This window comes from Fukomys damarensis, unplaced genomic scaffold (genome assembly GCF_012274545.1).
Source record: "Fukomys damarensis isolate Sample0158 unplaced genomic scaffold, DMR_v1.0_HiC HiC_scaffold_1, whole genome shotgun sequence".
NCBI classification, from domain to species: domain Eukaryota; kingdom Metazoa; phylum Chordata; class Mammalia; order Rodentia; family Bathyergidae; genus Fukomys; species Fukomys damarensis.
In genome coordinates this window covers 3,268,982-3,287,779 of record NW_022900913.1, presented here as the reverse complement: position 1 = coordinate 3,287,779, position 18,798 = coordinate 3,268,982, and the positions used below count along the sequence as shown (strand labels likewise).

The 18,798-nt window shown below is 46.9% G+C and overlaps 1 protein-coding gene across 1 annotated transcript in view; it reads right to left on the bottom strand.

Annotated features, from left to right (window-relative positions):
- Positions 1 to 1,530: 1,530 nt before the first annotated feature.
- Positions 1,531 to 18,798, bottom strand: part of Ice1 (interactor of little elongation complex ELL subunit 1) — a gene marked incomplete at its 5' end in the record, with an annotated part of 63,159 nt that continues 45,891 nt past the window's right edge. The window contains 6 exons of the mRNA XM_010606039.1: positions 1,531 to 2,575; positions 4,506 to 4,604; positions 10,370 to 10,476; positions 12,007 to 12,197; positions 16,050 to 16,210; positions 18,534 to 18,702. Coding sequence (XP_010604341.1) covers positions 2,394 to 2,575; positions 4,506 to 4,604; positions 10,370 to 10,476; positions 12,007 to 12,197; positions 16,050 to 16,210; positions 18,534 to 18,702 — 909 coding nt within the window. The remainder of the gene's footprint in view (positions 2,576 to 4,505; positions 4,605 to 10,369; positions 10,477 to 12,006; positions 12,198 to 16,049; positions 16,211 to 18,533; positions 18,703 to 18,798) is intronic.

Here is an 18,798-nt window from a genome sequence, read left to right as displayed (position 1 = left end):
CTGGTCCTGACGGCAGGGGCAATGAGGGTGCCTCTGGCCCAGCCCAGCAGCTCCCTGGACGTCCTGCACCACAATCCTCATGTTCAGAACCAGGCAATTGCTGTGGGGCTCACTCCACTACACAGTAGGCCCCACCCTGGGAAGCTGTCCAGCACCGATGTGGCTCCACAGAGCCACGCTCACCTATAGCCTCACCAACTGCAGGCCTAAGTGTTCATTCACTTTTGCTTCAAATGATAAAGTCCTCCAACACTGTTCGACTTGGCTGCCAGAAATTGACAACCTCAAACTCCTTTCCTTCAGGAGGTCACATGGCACCTGTTCGTGAAGGCACAGCTGACAGGTAAGCCAGGGCACTGGCGGTGAGAAGTGTGGCAACCTGAGGTAGCACGGTGACGACAGAACAGCAGAAATACCCACTGCTGAGGAGACCATGTCTGAGCCATGGGGCAAATCCACTCTTAGGCACTGCCACTACCTGTCAAGACTCTTTCGCCCACCAGCTTCCCCCGACACACATCACAGGAGGGCCTGGGCAGTCACTTTGTCCAGGGGAATACACAGAACTCCAAGTGGCTTCTGTATGCCTGTACCTTTCCAGCCTGGCCCGACAGCTGCTACAGGGCTGTCCCACAGGAACTCCTGACCACTTAGGCCCGAGTGTCTCCTAGTTCCCTGAGCAAAGGGCAGGCTTAGCACCACCAGACCTGTGCACCTACCTGTCCCTGGCCCAGGTGTCCACTCAGGAGCCGGGGGCTCGCCCTTGCTTCCTTGCCACCCACCTCACTCAGACACCCTGAGAGGTGTGTACTGCCACCACCTCCTCTGCGCCCTCCGCTTGCCCTGCGGCAGGTCCTGGCAAGGCCCTCCGCCTCAGCCTTCTCTCTCCGCCACCTTCGCCTGCCTCCAGGAAGGATCCTCCTGAGTTTGAGGCAGGCTCCCCCGTCCAGGTGCTTGCAGCACCGAGTCCTCAGGGTGTCCTCCACGACCAGTGCGGAGGGAGGTGGCATCTTGCTGCTCTGCCTGCGATGCTCCCTGCTTTCTACATGGCAGCAGCCCACTCCTGACTGCTGTGTGGGGCGATCACTTTGGGGATGTTCTCTGTCCAGGCAGAGCCCTTTGAGACTCTTCTGCCCCTGGCCTGGTCTGACAGACAGGTGGCCAAGGGAACATGCTGCACTTGAGGGGTGGGGAGATGGGTACCAACGGAGGCTGACTTGTTTACCCCTGAATTTCAGCTGTGTGTGTGGTAGTTATGTAAGAACAGCGAAATGGCAGTCAAGTGTCATTTTTACAGGGCAGAAACTTAAACACCACTAAAGCCAACTGTGGGGACCATTTTGCACCAAATTCTCTGCTAGCAGTGTCACCAGGGAGCATGAGGCCGGGCGGACGTGGGCAGACCAGTGTCATGGGAAAGCGGGCCTCCCCAGGAAAGGCCTCTCTTGCTCTCCAGGCAGCGTCTCTGTCTGGGTGCAGAAACAAGGCCAAGGGTCATGCTCTACTCATCACAACAACAGTGTACATGGCTTACTTTTATTTTTATTATAAAAACACATACAAGAGTTTAAGAAATGATGAATATAAGACAAATCAGGATCAGAATCACGGTGAGTTATTAAACCCATTTTCTATGTACAAATACTAAAATTCCGCAAGTGGAACATCATCCAATGTGAGACACATCATAGCACTGTCCCTATGTACACGGCACACGGGGCCGGCCATGCCCTCCTGGGGGCCCAAGACAGGTGCCAGTAGGAGTCGGCACAGGAACCCAAGGCTCAGCTCTCTTCCTGACAGAGAGTTACACGTTTAAGGAACTTTAGTGATAGGAAGAAAAATGCATTCAATGGGTTTATGCTAATGGCACTCAGTGTTTTACTCTGGTCGATTATGCACTGATTTTGGGAAAAGCTTTTGTAGCCCATATCCAACTAACACAGTGGAAGACTCTGCTAGTTTTCTTTGTAGCCAATTTGCTTTTTCCTAGTCGCTCATTTGAGCAGAACGTCTAAAAATAGCTCAGGAACCAAATCATGTTTTATATTGTTAAATTCATTATAAAATGCCACTCAGTTTTTAAAAGCCACTAAAAGGACACTTTCTGCAGCAAAAAAAGGGCTAAGTTCAAGTTTTCATTTGACCAACACAGTAATACATCCACACGTCACATGATTACAACAGCCGGAAGTGAAATAAACGTTCGGAGTAACGATTCCACGACTGCTCGATTCTCCACCCTGGCCCGGCGGAGCCATGAGGAGAGTGCCCACGCACTGGTACCTCATGCTGCCATCCTCTGGATCTTCCTCCACGTGCCGGGAGCCTGCCGGACAACCACTGGCGCCAGGATGTGTCAAGGCACTTGTCCCTCTGCAGAGGAGTCACGCTCATCCGAGCTCCTCGGCCTGCAGGGAGCCAACCTCCTCCAGGCAGCTGGCGATGGCGGAGGGGATGCAGTTGGAGGTCTCCCTCCGCCAGGCTTCCAGGATCTTCAGTATCTCCTCCGGGTTGCTGGGGCTCAAGTCACACAGAGCGTACACAGCTGCCAACTGCACACCCCATGGGATATCTGAAAGGAATTTCCAAATCAGTTGTAACACAGGAAGAGACCTGCTATTCAGTGTTAATGTTACAATTAACAGAACACTTTCTGCCAGCAATGAAAATTAAATCCACAGGAAGTGTCCAATAGAAAAACAAAACATTCAAGACCCGTCTATAATGGGAAAGGAGAAAGGCATAAGTACAACCCTCTAAGCAACTGGGAGCCGAGTCCAGGACCAGGACTTTTGGAGACGGACTCTGGACATGAAACCGCAAGGAAAGAAGACAAAGTGATGGCTGTGCTCAAACTTTTACATCCCAGATCACAGTGTATGAGTCTGGGCAGAACCGCTTGGTCAATTACACTATATTATCACAGTTCTCCTTTAGCAGATGTTCCTTTAGGAGTTAAAATTTAAGTTTACTTAAATATCTTGGGCATTAAACTTATTATTAGTCATGTTTTCATTTTCTGTGAGTGCTGCACCGTCCATCAAGGCAAACCTGTGCTGGTTAAATGTCCTGTCCAACACAGGACCAGAGCAATTCAGGTCTTTGGGCTTTGGGAATACCTTTGTGTACAGGAGGTATCCTGGGTAGGGGACTCGGGCCTAAACACAATTCACATGTAATCCTTGTCTGCATAGCCTGAAGGTGATTATATGTATTTTTTAATAATTCTGTGCATTAAACAGTTTTGTGGTGTGAAAATTTTCACCATTTGGGGTCATGTCAGTGCTCAAAAATCTCTGATTTTAGAGTACTTGATACTGTCAACTTTTGGAGTAGGGACGTTCCACCTGTATTTAAAACAAACAACGCAACACAAAAACCCACACATTCCCAAGTAATGCTGACAACATCAGCAGAACTGGCATGGTTAAACCACTTCCCCAGAGCAAGGCACAGGGAGAGCCTGTTAGTACCAGCCACGGCCCGGTTTAGGGCCTTGGCTCTGCACTGAAGCAGCCTGGACAGAGTGGGCAGGGCAGGACCTTCCCCCGGGCTTCAGTGCAGGGAACAAGGACAGCACCGTCTACCTCCAAGGGCTAGCCTGGCATCCGGGCCTTGCTGCGGGCAGGAACCAGGCAGGCCCTCACGACAGCGGCCCCACATGGCTCCTCCTCCTCCTTGCCAGGTTCTGCCCACCCAGCATCACAGCTAGCCTGCACGTGTGGGGCCACCACTCTCCCATGTCAGTGCACACTCTGGGCTGGATGGGAGAAGACACCAGAGGGCATCACTGAGGCAGCGACCCTGAAGTCTACAATGGACCACAGAGAAGGGCAAGCATCGCTGGGCTGTTCTCTATGAGCTCAACGCATCAGCCTCACTGCAAGCTGAAGACAGAGACCTGACCATGTCAGATCACCTCGGGTGCCACACAGTGCGTAACATGTCACTTTGTACATTTCTGTTGAGGGGCGATTTAACTACACGCTTCCTTCTTACACAATATTCTAAATAGAAGCTGGATTCGTCACTTGTGAGGGTGACTTTGAGTCAAGCTCGTACTACAAGAGAACTGGCCAGGTTACATGCTACGCAGTACATCCAGGATGACAGACCTGCTTTGCAGATCCGCTCCAAAGGCCTCCAGACTCCCTCCTGCCGACTTGAGCTTGTGGATGCTGGGTGTCCCACCCACCAGGCAGCACTGCTCTCCTGCGATCTGGGTTAGTCAGGACACAAGCAGGAGGCCGAGGGCAGTCCAGGCTTGGCCCACAGCCCAGAGACAGTGTTTGGAGTCAGGGGCCAGGGGCCAGCAGCAGGGGCAGAAGAGAGTCCTCCTCCTGAGAGAAGCTCTGCCCACCAAGCTGATTACTACCACATGAATAACCAAACACACCCCCAAACCCCAAATAGCAGGGAGAGAAACACAGAACCTGGTACAGAGTAAAGATGAAAACAGAGTTCAAACAGTAGGTGAAAGTGATTGAATAAGCAAGAATTACCTTCATCCTGAGCATGCTGTATGAACATACCAATAACCGAACTGATATTTTTCACAGTAGTTGGAAAGCCTTCCTTTAAACCCAGCTGACCCAGGCGACCTAAAGGAAACACAGCAAAGTGGAAACAGTTCTGGTGAAATGTTGATAACTTTTCATGAAAATTTTAAATTTGTGTTTTCCTTATTATATAATTTAAACTTTAAAATTCTGAAGCTAAAGTGGGTACCTATTAGGTGAAAGCAGTTAAACAGCAAAGCATCGAGACTTAATAAAGCAGTCTGTCTTCCGGAAGTCATTGCAATGCTAATCACCTCTGCTTTTCTTCACAGACAACAGGGTGCGTGGCTTTCTCAGCTAAGCGGCAGCATAATAAATGGACTTACAGTAGGACAGGGTGGTTTCGGCGGGTCAGATGTGAAGAGCTCCTGACAGAGCAGGAGACAGCAAAGAAGGACCACTCCATGGAGATGCTCCTCACAGAGTGCTGCCCAGGTGAGGAAGCCCCGCCTCCCGCAGTGCTCGGCAGAGGACCAGCAGAACCAGCTCAGCACCCACACATGGTCAAAGCGGTGGCATCTCCTGAGGGAGCCACTCCTCTGGCACCAGCCGCCTACAGAGCCAGCTCGAGCCAAGGCACCGGAGGGCGGCCCAGCAAAGTGGTCAGAGCCACCTTCCAAGACTGGCCGGGAGCGCAGAGCTGGGGACGGCTGAGAGGTGGCCGCATTCCCTGTGCTCCCCTGCACATGGCCAATGGGAAGCAAAGCACGCATTCATGAGTGAGATGAATACGTGTGCCAAGAGCACACCTGACAAGGTGGGCGTCTGGGACAAAGCGGAGGCGCTCTCAGCCGGGAACAGGGTGAGCCCGACTCCCCGGAAGTTACCACTGTGGGTAAAGGCGACATTTGAGTTTTGAAGCAAAGTTAGAATTCGGGGACCATTTCCACCAGCTGCCCCATGCCTGACAGACTCCAATACACAAGACTTCTCCAAGAACACTGCTGACTCGGAGAGTGGAGCACGGAGGATATGATGTTGCTCACGTCTGAAGATGCCCATGAATCATTTATTTTCAAGAGAACAATACGGGTTAAAAATTCATCAGGAGGCAAATGGATCCCTTCACCATGCAAGCCAGACCAGCGGGTTTTAATTAAACAACATGAAGATTTCACACGCAATTACTTCAAGAAATTACGGGATGGGGATGGAACTCAGTGGTGCCACGCCTGCCTGGCAAGCACAAGGTTCTGAGGTCCATCTCTAGCACACAAATACACACACACACACACACACACACACACACACACACAAAACAAAAAACAATCTCATTTTATTCTACATCAAAAAGAAATATCCAGAACCATTTGAAAGGCTATTAAAATACTCTACCTAGTAGTGGTGCACACTTATAATCTCAGCACTCTGGGACACTGAGGCAGGAGGACTGTTAAGTTAGAAGCCAGCTTGGGTTATTTAGTGACTTGGCAAGACTTTGACCAAAATTAAAAATAAAGACTTGGCAAGGTGGCTGAGCAAAGGCTCTGGGTTCAAGTCCTAGTACCACAATAAATAAATAAATACATTTTAAAAAACTTTTGCCTTTCACCACCTATATATCTGTATTTAGCGATGACAAAAAAACCAGCTGTATTCTGCAAAGCCAGGAGGAAAGAAGCCTGCAATAAGGTAATGCCATTCCCTTAGCTTTTATTCTAGAAATACAGTTGTTTGAATGAAAACACCACTGTGCTACTGAGCCTACGGCTGAGCTGCTCGCTGGCTCCTCTCCTCCGGCCCAGAGTCTCCTGCAGGGTGGTGCCAGCCTGCTCCGCGTGTAAGATTCACTGCAGCCACCGGGCTTGGCCTTCACCTTCTTCTGACTCTTTCTTTATCTGGGAATCAGTCCCGGGTGAGCTTTATGGCAGTGCTGCACTGCATGCTCCTGGCTCTGTGTTCACGCTGTGTCTCAGTAGCACAAACTCCACACAGGCTGGTAAATGAAGCCCTTCTACTTTGAACACAGAGAAACTGAAGCAAGCAGTACCTCCGTAAGGTAACCTTCATCCCTTTCCTTCCAGAACCAAGCTAATGCTTGCCACACACCTGAATGCTCAGCCACTATCTACTGTCTTAAGAGAATGTGAGTAACTCCTAATCCGGCACAACACTGTTAGTATCTAGGTAATCTTCACATAGCCTTGGATGAGGCTGAAAAGTAATTACTTCAAATATCACAAATTTCAAGTTGTCATTATCACTTTTAAGTACTTCCTTGCAATTAGACCTATTCGCTAACTACAGGCTCCAGATGTGTCCTCCGGGACAGTCAACCAGACCTATCAAACACACAGCCGAGAGCAAAGGACGAAGGTGCGCCTGCTGCAGCCAGGGTCACAGGGTGCGAGTGGGTCCCAGATAACCCACATACCATGCTGCAGCGGCTCCCTTTGTATTTACTTAATACAATCGATTTTATAAGGAATTTAAATTCATGGAGCCATCAGGAATAAAATAAAAGGAATGGATCTACAGAAGACATTTGGGGAAAAAGAAACATACAATGACTTGACAACTTGACAGGGATGCTGAACTGGCTTAAGAAACTGGAAGACAAGTGCCCCACAGAAGGACGCCTCCTAGTGCACAGACGGAATGAGGAGTGCATCTTAGGGTCAGAGACAACGACCACTGCACGGCCACATGGCCTGGCGGGAGCTGACGGCCCAAGGGGAAGGGGGTTCTGGGGTGACCTGCAAACCAGGGGAAGACAGAGTCTGGCTTTCTTTAAGACTTCAGTGGCAGGCACACTAAGGAAAGGGTGAGCTCAGATAACGCCAAAGCACAGCTGGATGACTGGGCAGGAATCAATAGGTGCTGGTTATCTCAGTCTGGGACAGGAAACAGAGCTTTCCTACTTCTGCGTTCTGGTTCACAGCAGGTGGTCATATTATTCAGGATTCAATGGGCACTTTGGGGACACAGAGGTGACCTTGTATAGCTGTACTCTGCCCTGAATCAAGCAGCAGGCATTTCTGTGCCAGCTCTGCTCCCTTCCCACTGAGTGGTGTCTCTGCAGGGGTGACCTTCTCTAGGCCTCAACATCACCAAGAAAGGAGGAGTCCTGGGGCGAGGCCGGGTTCTGTCCCAGACGCCCTGGACACCAAGTCAGCCCAGCACCCCGCAGCTGGTCTGGAGCACATGCTGTTTAGGCAGTCCAGAAAAATCACACTTCAGAATCACAGATGGCCACAGCAAAGCTCACACCTCAATTCTGTGCAGGACAACACTATACGTCACCGAAAACTTGTTTTATTTGCCACTGAATAAGACTCATTAGTGAGGACTTCTGCAAATTTGTAATAGACAGTGAGGGCGTTTTTTCTTTTATGAATGATTAGTATGTGACTTCAGTTGTAATCACTGATTCATACGTACCAACTTATTCTTTGCTAAGGTCTTCAGCCAAGGCCAGCCCTGTACATGCAACCAATGCAGACGAGTGTGTGCACGGAACAGACAGGAGCACCGAGCCCTGGGTTACTCCTGGGCCAGCAGAGCTGCAGGGCTCACAGCAGGCCTCGTGCCCTTTCTCCTTGGCCTTGGCCCTCCCACACCCCTGCCCACAGCCAGCAGGTGCCCGGCTCGGAGCTGGGCGTCGGTGCCCGAGGACCTGCGGAAGTGGCCCTGAGCCCAGCTCGGGCCTCACCGCCTGCATGTCCACGTGCCCCACAGGGCCTCGGCAGTAGGACGGCCTACAGTCCCCGCCTGCATGTCCACGTGCCCCACAGGGCCTCGGCAGTAGGACGGCCTACTCCCGACTGCTTCCACACTGCACTTTCGAATTCCCCACCCTGTGGACGCCGGGTACGCACGTGTGTTACCATTTCAGACAGCACCGCCAATCATAAGCTCACTTATTCTCTACGACAAAACTGTACGTCACTCGATTATGTAAGTATGCATATATTAAAGACTACATATTAAAACGTCATGAACTATCTGGCGATCTCTCAAAAGCCGGGCTTTTAAGGGTTTAAAGAATAACCTTAATTTAACAGAAATACAAATTGAGTGCTTGCCCTGCAATTATACATTTTCATTTTTTATAAATGTTTAGCACATTTTTCTTATTTCACACACGGGCTACTTTCTGTAGCATGTATTTCAAAGTATGTATGTAATTTTACAGTTTTGTTTGAAAGAATTTCCTAACAGCTGAGCAAAGTGTTTAGTGTCACCAAGGCACTCTGTCACAGGTTTCCCTGCAAGGCTTTGCAGACGCAGCTCTACACGAGACCCATCAGAACCTGGATGACCCACCCGAGAATCGGGACCCTAGACATGCTTCTCAGGCAACCTCCCACCAAGTGATGAAGCTCGTCAGAAGAGGCCGGGGCAAGCCTGGGGAGAGTGGCGCACCGGAGCGGCCGACCTGAGCACACGGGGGCTCCACTGTGGGGCGGGCGGGGCACAGGACCTTCCCTTCCCCTCACTTCCCCTTCGTGCAGCCAGGAGCCCAGACACGCCATCGCTACCACAGCAAGAGCCACGGTCATATTTTAAAGTGTGGCTTCAAACAACAGCTCTCCCCGAAAAGTGCATAGCTGTTCCCTCGGTCTGCACGCATCTATGGATTGAAAACGTCTCTCCTAAGTCTGAAATTCCCAAAAAGAAACACCACACTGTTGATAATGAATTCACTCGTAGCACAAATATGATTTTTCTAAATTTGTAAAAGAAGCTGTCACTGAAGGTAAAATGTCCAGATGCACTGCCGAACCTCCCTCTGCCAGCCCTTCTGGGTCTTTGCTGCCTCCCAATCACGACAAAATTTGTTACTGAACTGAAGAATTCAGCAAAGCAGTGTTCAGACTGTACCCTCCTGAGCTTTCACTCCTGTGCCTGCTTATCTCTTAATACATCTCTTCTAAATTCCTACAGCCCTTCACAGTCACTTGGTTTTCACCTTCTCTTGTGCATAACTGAACTCCAATTTATTTTGTGACTTCCAGTGAGGTCACACCTTACCTTTCAACCAGGTTTTGAGTCTGTTTACCGTAATCATTTGTTTACTGAGCACAACATCCCTACAGAGGAGAAACACATATTTGCCCACACAGTAACAGAGCCAACAGAGAGAGGTATTTCTTACCGTCCCTATTTATAACTCATCTAATATAACAGTCTCAAGTACTAACTTTACTTCACCTAAACACCTAACCCCCAAACTCACGGTGAGCACCTTCAACTATCTAAAGGGCTACATCACAGACCTCAGAGGAGATCTGATTTGTCTATCCCGGGGCAACAAGGAGAGCCCTTCAGTAATCACCGGAACTCATCACTGAAAATTTTGCAGGATTCTGCTGTGTGGACAACAGTACGACAGACACGAGACAGAGTAAAACAAGAAAGTAAAATAAAGACCTGGGGCTCCAGGGCAGGCGGAGAACCAAATGGCCACTGAGGCCCTCTTTAGGTCCAAGAATAATGAAAATCTGTCTCACTCAAAGTATTTCTGAACAGTGATTTTAATTGGGCAAGCCTGAAAAAACTGGGAGGGACATGGGCAGATATCCTGTCTGTAGATACCACGTAAGACTTTTTACCAATTTTCGCGCTCTGATGTGCATGGTATTGCTAATTAGAATCTAGAAGCAAGAGGACAATTACGAAGTAAATGAACTAAAGTGACAGATCTTGATCTCTAAGAAAGGTGGATACAACCTAGTGTGTAAGGGCTGAGCAGGAGAAAGGAGGCAAAGCATACAAGCACCTGCTCCAGCAGATGCAAGATCAGTCATGGTTAGTATGTTCTGGTCTCCCCTCCAAGACAGCATAGCCAGAATAAAACAACTCACCAATCAGTCTCAGGATGGACGCTATAATAACGTCGGGGGTGTATGTGACGTTCGCATGTCCTTTCCTGTATTTTATCCACTTATCCATCACAGGCCATAGCTCCTTACTGCAAAACAACAACAGGAGAGGTGTATGGGCGTCAGCACTCCGAGAACACGTGACCCCACCCGGTCCACCGACAGTGGGTGAACAGAGTAGGTGCTGACGACCTCCAGTTAAGCCTACGTGAGAACACGCAACACCAGAGGCTCACATCTTGAGTACTCAGGACACTTATGCCCACACTGGCTTAAAAGGGGCTACAAATGCCCACACACGCTTGCATCATTACTCTGCTGTAACTCTTCTTACGTTACCCCAAAGCCACAGAACTAGGACATGGTGGATTTTCCAGGTGCTAAGTCAGCCTGAGTTCCAGAAGCCACGGGTGCAAAACAGCGAAGCCAAAGGAAAGAACATCATGAATCAAAGCACACTTCATACGGATAAAAGAAACTTTCCATGGACTGAACGCAGTACCACTTCTGCCCTCCTTTCTCTTTTTGACAAAAAGGTACTGAGTTCTTGCTTGGTGTTGATAAAGCATTATTAGACAGACAGACACACATACAAATGGGACATTAACCCCATCTCAGCCAACTCCCACATTTCTAATTTTGGTTTTTCTTTCCAGACACATCTTCCTCTTTCTGCAGGCAAAAAGCAGGGTGCAAGTGCCCAGCTGCTGTGGGAAGAGGCCAGCTCTGGAATGTCCAGGCAGAGGGCCTGGCAGTCCATGACGTCCTCACCGCTACTGGGAGGATAGTGGACAGAGTGCCCTGACAGCTCCTGGCTTTGGTCCTTGGTCCGCGAGGGGACAGAAGGGTCTGTTGGCAGCTATGCAGTTAAATCCCATTCTTCAGGTGGACTACAACCCAATCCCTGTGGCGTGACACACACACGCCTAGCCTCTCCCTGGCTTTTCCTAGTCTTGGGGGACAAGGCAGGGGAAGAACATCCCTGTACAAACAGTCCTCGCCAAAAGCTCTTCCTCAAAACATGGGTTTCCGATCCTTTGGTGAATGTCCCCGGTGTCTTGGACTCCCTTAACCTTTCTCAGCCAGCCTCCCTGGGAAATGGAGACCCATGGGAGTGTCTGCACGACTGCTCTCCATTCTCTCACAGACGGTATGAGCAGTGCCAGAAGTGCAGGTGCACTGAGAAAAGTCTGCTCAGCCAACAAAGGACGTGCCCGGAGTATCAGGCTCAATTCTCTCTCAGGTGAAAAGCTGTTATCCTGTCATTCTGAATATTTCTGTTTCTCTGGATTTTCCAGAGTACTTGCATTTTCAGACAAAGACCATACACTTCATTCAATATAGACTTGCTGATGCTGAGGCTGTGCCTGTGAACCCTGTGAACCACTTCTACTGAGAAGAGATGTAACAGAGTGCAAGTCAAAGGAGCAAGAGCTATTACCGAAAACTCAAGCAAAGGATAGTGACAGCAACACACACATCTTAACTCTCATCAAAAGTGAAATGCTCCAGCTGCCTTTATGAGACAATAAAAATGAGTCAAACTGCAATTCGGCATCCACAGACTATTTTACAATTAAAATAAAATAACTGATCTTGGAGTCAGCAAAACAGCCAACCTTATAATGTTATCATGTGTCCAAACCCACTTCTGATGGGAGCAGAGCAGATCAATGGCGAAGATGTATTCCCAGGTGCTGTCACTCAGGTCTTCCCCAAATTTCTCACTGGGCTGGAATTCTGTCTTTGGACATAACTGTATGGTCAAAAGCAGCTTAGAAACCATGATGCCAACATCTACAGGAGCATTCTATTGAATGAAAACATAAACACATTTAAAATAAAATTCAGAGCCACAAGTCTAGCACATCGTACATAAGGAAACTCGAAGATTACAGTAAGCATCAGATGAGTTAGCATTTAACCTTACAAGATAAGTTTCTGAAATGGCGGCAGAGATTTTGTTTATCCCATTCATACTATTTATGATAAGATGATCACAGAACAGCAGTGGACAGGACAGGTAAAAGGGTACCGGCAGGATGTTGCATTCAAGGAGGTACAAAAGGGCTGAGGTGCAATCCATGCGGAGTGCAAATCTGTATCAACTCAAATCAGTTATACTGCTAGTTACAATAAAAAAAATTAAGCCTTTAAAAGCTTCTTTAAATCTTGTTAACCTTTCTGACAATGAAGATCAGTCTGCCTTTTCCAGAAATTCATGAAACTGAATCATCCATTCCTGGACGATGACAGCCAACTTATTTTACATTTGTGTGTATTTATCTTCATAGCTTATCTCTGCCGTTGTAGGCACTGGCGTTAAGATCACAGGGGTGTAACTGTGGGACCATCTCTGCACCTGCTGACAGACACCCGGGTCACTGCCGGGCTTCTACTAGTATGAACGTTTCCATGAGTACCAATGTACAAGTCTTAGGCTGTAAACTTTACTTGTCTTGAATAAATATCTAGGAGTAGAACTGCTGGACCCTTTGCTAAGAATATGCTTAACTTTATAAGAATCACGTACTTATTTTTTTCTTCTCATTTTTTTCCAAAATGGAAACAAAACTTTTGTAAATAAGGAGGGGAAGAGGGGTTGAAGGGAGGGGAGGGGAATGCAGGGGCAAAGAGGAATCAAGAAATGTCATGTGCAGGTACAAATTCCCTAAGATGAATGTGACCATTATGTGTATGTAAATCCTACCAAAAAAATTAATTTAAAAAAAATTACATATAAAAGAAAAAAAAAAAAAAAGAATCACCTACTTTACAAAGTGGTCATGCCAGCTAGTATTCCCACCAGCAATGGAGGCGAGTTCCAGGGTAAAAGAGATCATCTGCTTATATCCTCAATACAGGACAAAGCCTGGGCCTGGAAACTGGCTTTACCGTTGAAGGGCTCGACGTGTTAATCTGTAGCTTGCACGGAAGAATCCTGAAAGATTCTCAGTTTTCTAGCTATCACATAACCCCTAACAAAATCACAGTCCAGAAATATCTACCTGACAAGTCAAACTCAACCAAAAAGGCAAATATTATCCCCTTAGGGAAGTCACAAACTGTGTACCCCAAGAAGATGCAGAAATAAACTTAGACATGAAGAGAACTTAATTCATACTTTAGTTGTCCTGTATTGTAAATAGGACTGTAAGTTACAGCGCCTGTGAACATGTGACAATGCACGAACTGAATTCGCTCCACGATACTGGGGAAGACAGCCACACCCATATTCCTGTGGGGAAGATGGCCATGGCTGTAGCTGTCACCAGATGAGAGTTCACCAACGGAAGCAAAATTTTGCTGAACATTTCTGCTCATGAACCAAATTGTTCACAAACAGAAGTGTTCATGGACCAAGATGCAGATGTATTTTATCTATGCTATGAAGAAGTGCTGAGAACTTGCTGTTGAGTGATAATTCTAGTCACAGCTTACACTATTTGATATTAGAATTATGACATTAGTTATGTTTAGTAGAATGTGAACAATGTTTAAATATTTAATACAACTCCTATTCCACATCCTAAATTTGATTTTTACAGTCAAATATTCCTTAAGTACTTATTAGAAAGATTATGATGATTAGATTAGAAGGTTGAGTTTGATGTGTTTTTGAGAAATACATCAAGTTTATGATTAAAAAATGAACTAAATCATAAGTTTATAAATAAGACTGATCATTTAAGAGATCTTAACTTCTTAAATAGGAATTAACAACACATTAATCAATGGTCAAAGTGAAGACACTTACTTCTGTGACAAGTGATTGTAAACAGAACAAGATGTATGGATTAAAAGCTTTTAAGAGGCTTTTAATTTTGCAACTTTATAACCGAGTAGCAAGTCAGGCCCAGCAGTCCTTCCCACGTGCGGAGGATGCTCTCGCATCTTTTTGGCTCCCCTGCAGGGACATGGAGCGGGGGCGCCCTGAAGAGGCACAGCATTACCTCGAACGCTGCAGTGCAAGCTGAGCACCTCCAGTCCAAACACCTAGGTGAGAGTGCCTGGCTCACAGTTTTCAGCTCAGAGCATTCTGGACTTTGCGGCACATAAAGTCTACACAATTATCTCAAAATGCAAAAACATGCGGAGATGGGAACTTGCTGGCCGCAAATACCTTGGATAAGAGACGCCCCCTCTGAGGCAAATGTGTGTGGTGCACGTGCCCACAGGTACTCCGGCCTGTGAAGGGAATGAGAGCCAGGGCCTCACGTGTGCCAGGCAGTTCTCCACCCTGAGCTACCCTCAGGACAGAAAGTCTCCTGATTGCTACATCACTGGATCTGGGATAGCACCTTACACCCACGTACTTTGGTGCATTTAGCTAGGTTGCTGAAGAGCTGATCACAGATTTGCGTTTTCATAGTCACTTAACTCTGGACCACCAGTAGCTCTTTCCTTTTCTGTCTATAAAACAAATTAAAGGCCCAACAAATATTCTGCTAAAATTCTACTCCATACATAAGCATGAGCTATTGAACTCAAGACCTTAAACTGTGAGGCAGGTGGCAGAACCACTGAGCTAAATCCCTGGCCCATGAGAATTTTCTGAAAGCATGAAAGTAATACATGCTCATCAAAAAAAGGAAATAATGAAAGAAAAATCAACTTGTCACTGACTTCAGTATCTCTTCTTAAAGTTTACTACTATTAACTGTATTCTCATTAGACAAAAATCATGAATGAAAAACATCGATCCAAATACCATGAGGTGAAACTGAAAAGTATGGTGAGAAGTTATTACACTTAAAGACAAATCACCATTCACCACCCTTGAAACACCCTCCACTCTGAACACACTCGTCTCACTGTTCCGACCGCTTCAGGAGCATCTCTGGTCCTGCGGCCACGCATGGCTGGCTCAGGCCTGGAGCTGATGCACAACGTATCCTCACACAGAGCCACACCCGCTGACTGCCCTGGGCGAGGACTCGCTGCAGTGCAGCTGCCCTGCCTTTCCACAGGATGGCACTTGGCCGCAGGGTTCACACAGCTTAGTAATACCTCACGCGAAGACACTCAGGAAGGACTTCCAGAAAAGCTTCAGAAAGTGGCAAGAACAATGAGACGCGCACGTTCAAAGTGAGGGGAAATATTTTGAGGGGGATTAAGGGCAAATTTTTAATTTAAAGGTTCACCATGTATTTTGATTACACCACCTATTTTCACACATCAGTAATCAAAATGACAAAATAATAAAAGGTCATACGAGAACAAATTACTTGGAACAAATACCAGTTCCATCAACCAAGAAGGAAAATACAGCATTACAGATTCAGAAAAAGCTTGACAGGAAGAAGCAGGTACCACCTTTCTCCCCAGAGTACCTGCTGTAGAATCAAATCATCTGCATCTTCTGCAAGCCCTTTACCTATGCATACATATGTATGGGTTTCACCAGCCATAAGCTAGCAGATAAACAAACTCCGGGAAATTAATATATTCCACAGATCTGTAATGCTTCCTGGGATGGCTCATGAATGCTTAAAAAAAGGCATAAGCTTAGGCTAAATTGATATTTCAAAAGATCTCATAGGATGACTAATATCTCTATAATGCTAATGAACTAAAACAAAACTAAATACAAAGCCAAGAGTAACATTTACGTAAGGCCTACAAATATGGTACAGTCCTAGAAGATATTTAAAAGGCTCACCTTTTCCCAGTTGAGAAAGGCTTTCAAACAGCTCAGAACCTCCCCTCGGGCGCGCTGCCTGGCAACCAGCTGCATGGCTTTGCCAATCACCGACTGAGAGACAAACACATCATGCCACATGTTCGCAATAAACAAAGTCAGTTTCTCAGACTCCGGAAAATCTACAAGAAAGACGACAATGTAAAAAACCTTTACGTCTCAGTGAATGAGTGAATTTAAAAATGAAACAAATAGAAGTCATTTCATGAGTGCCCCGCACAGCCTCCTGCAGCTGAAGGCACTGTAAACAAGTAACCCAGACCAGGTTGCGCTCTCAGCAGTATTCCACTCTTCCCTGCTTTTTTTTCACCCTCATATTTCTTTTAGCTAAATTTGGAGCACGGTAGAAAAATATATAGCACTGTATTGAAAAAAACCCCTCAAACACATATAAAAATGGATGAAGTTCTTTCTCTAAGTTTCCGTAGCCCCAGAATTCTCCCAGTTGACACATGTCATCCCTGGGCATTCACATGGGTAGACAGAAAATGTGATTTGTAGTTATTAAATATATGGATTCTCGATTAATTTCATTGTAAATACTTTCTTCCACGCTCTAGCTTACCTATTCATACAATCAAATATATTCTTTGGGTACAGATACTGATGAATTTTGACAAACAAATAAATACCTACTGTCCCAAACTTCCCTCACTGAACCCTGATCTGCTTACTGTCCCGGAAGTCAGTGTCTCCTGGCAAGCGTTCAATAATGGACCGGTGCAATATGCACACTGCTGTCTGACATCCCTGCTCAGCACAGCCCGAGTCACCTGCACTGGGATGCACCGGGACTCTAGACTCACCCCCATACGGTTGAGCAGCGCTCAACCGTTTGGCAGATCACAATTTTCTTTTCATTCATCTGCTACAGGAGTTTGCTTTCCGCTGCAGGCTACTGCGAATCAGAGTATGTCTATGTGAAGGTATGTCTACTTCTGTTGGCTATCTAGGAGTGGAATTTCTGCATCACTTAATAAACGTATTCATTTCATTACATCTTTTCTTTTTCGAATAAGACTATGCCAGTCAACGTGAAGACTTTGATCCTGTTTGTCACAAAAGCGCAGTTTTAATTTCCTCTGTTCTACTTTATCTGTCACTGCCATGTGCGTATAAAGAACGGGTAAACCAAAGCACAAACTCAATGCTTACTCTGATCTGTTCAATTCAAAAGTTATTTGGACAAGTAAAGCTCCTGGGACTCCTCATAGCTAACGGTTGCCAATAAAGCATTTTTCTGGAGTGGAGACACACTGGGGCTCAGATGAGTCTCCATCCTTTCAGAATGTACAAGCTGGTTCGAGAGCAAGCAAATAAAAGGGTTGGGGTACAGCAAAGAGTGATACGCGCCATGGAACAGAGCGACGCAGGAGGTGTGAGGAGGAGAGGGAGCCCTCATGCAGCTGAGGGACGCAGGAGAAACCTGTGAGAACGGAGCCTGCAGGGAACGGGGCTTGCTGCAGGTGACAGAAATCCACAGGACCAGCTGGGCCCACACCCGCCCTACTGCCCACCACTGCCGAAACCAGCATCCGCGTGTGTGACACTACTGGGGTCCTCGACACGCCCCACACGAGGGCTTGCTGCATGAGCCCATCTTCCCCGTGCTCTGTCCCTGCGGTCCCTCTCTGCCCACTCGCCAAGATCCTTCCGCCTCAGTCCTCCTGTCTGCTTCCATGTGCAAATCACTTACTGAATCATAACTGGTGTGCTGTCTGTGTCTTCCACTAGACCATACACTCTGAAAGGACGGGAAGGGATTTGCCTTCTTCCCACAGAGTAAATACCCATCTGTAGGGAACACTCCGACTCAGTACATTAAGTTGCACTGGCATATCATCTCCTCATTTAAAAGCACAGATGGTCTGAGGCAATGAAGTCCTGGTTTGACTCCTTCTAGAGACCGAAGTAACAGTAGTGAAAGGATAATCACAAAATAACCCTCACATCCATCTCCTTTTCATCCCTGATGCACTTCTTTGCTTGAGCTTGTGAGTGCATGCACAGTACTGCCTGCCTTTCCAGTAAGAAGCACAGCAGTCTGGCTTGGTGTTTAAAACCCTCCCTGCATTTCTTGTCAACTAGGTCTCATTCTAAAGCAGCAACACAGGAATAAAATGCACAGTAACAAGACACACCCTACTGTTTATGTTCAACTGAAAATGTATGTGATGGGCTGGGGATTTAGCTCAGTGGTTCTGCCAAACACAAGGTCCCTAGTTCAATCCCTGGTACCAAAAAAAAGAAAAGAAAAAGAAAATGTATGTGCTGATTAAGCAAATGCTACTGAAAAATCAGGCAAGCTATTTATATCCTCTAATACATGCACAAAGTATAACATTATTTAAAGTGACACAGCAGCCCCAAAATAGAGTTCCAAGTATTAGGCAAGAGAAACAATCATACTATTTTCAATACAAAAATGTCCTGGTCTACACACACCTTCCTTCAGCAGACTGTAGCAAAACAGGCGAGCTCTTGCCAGGTCTCCAAGCTGCCGACAAATACCCACGTACACTCTGCAGAGGGCGTGCATATAATTGTGGTCCACAGATGCCCTCTGAATCTTCAGTTCTGAGAGAATGGAGCGAAGCAAGCACTCTGCTAAATGCTGGATTGGAAAAACAAAAGAGCAAAGTACACTCATGTTTATCTTTACCCTGCCCTAAAAAGGGTCTTAGTAATGCAAGTAAGTACCTACCAGAAA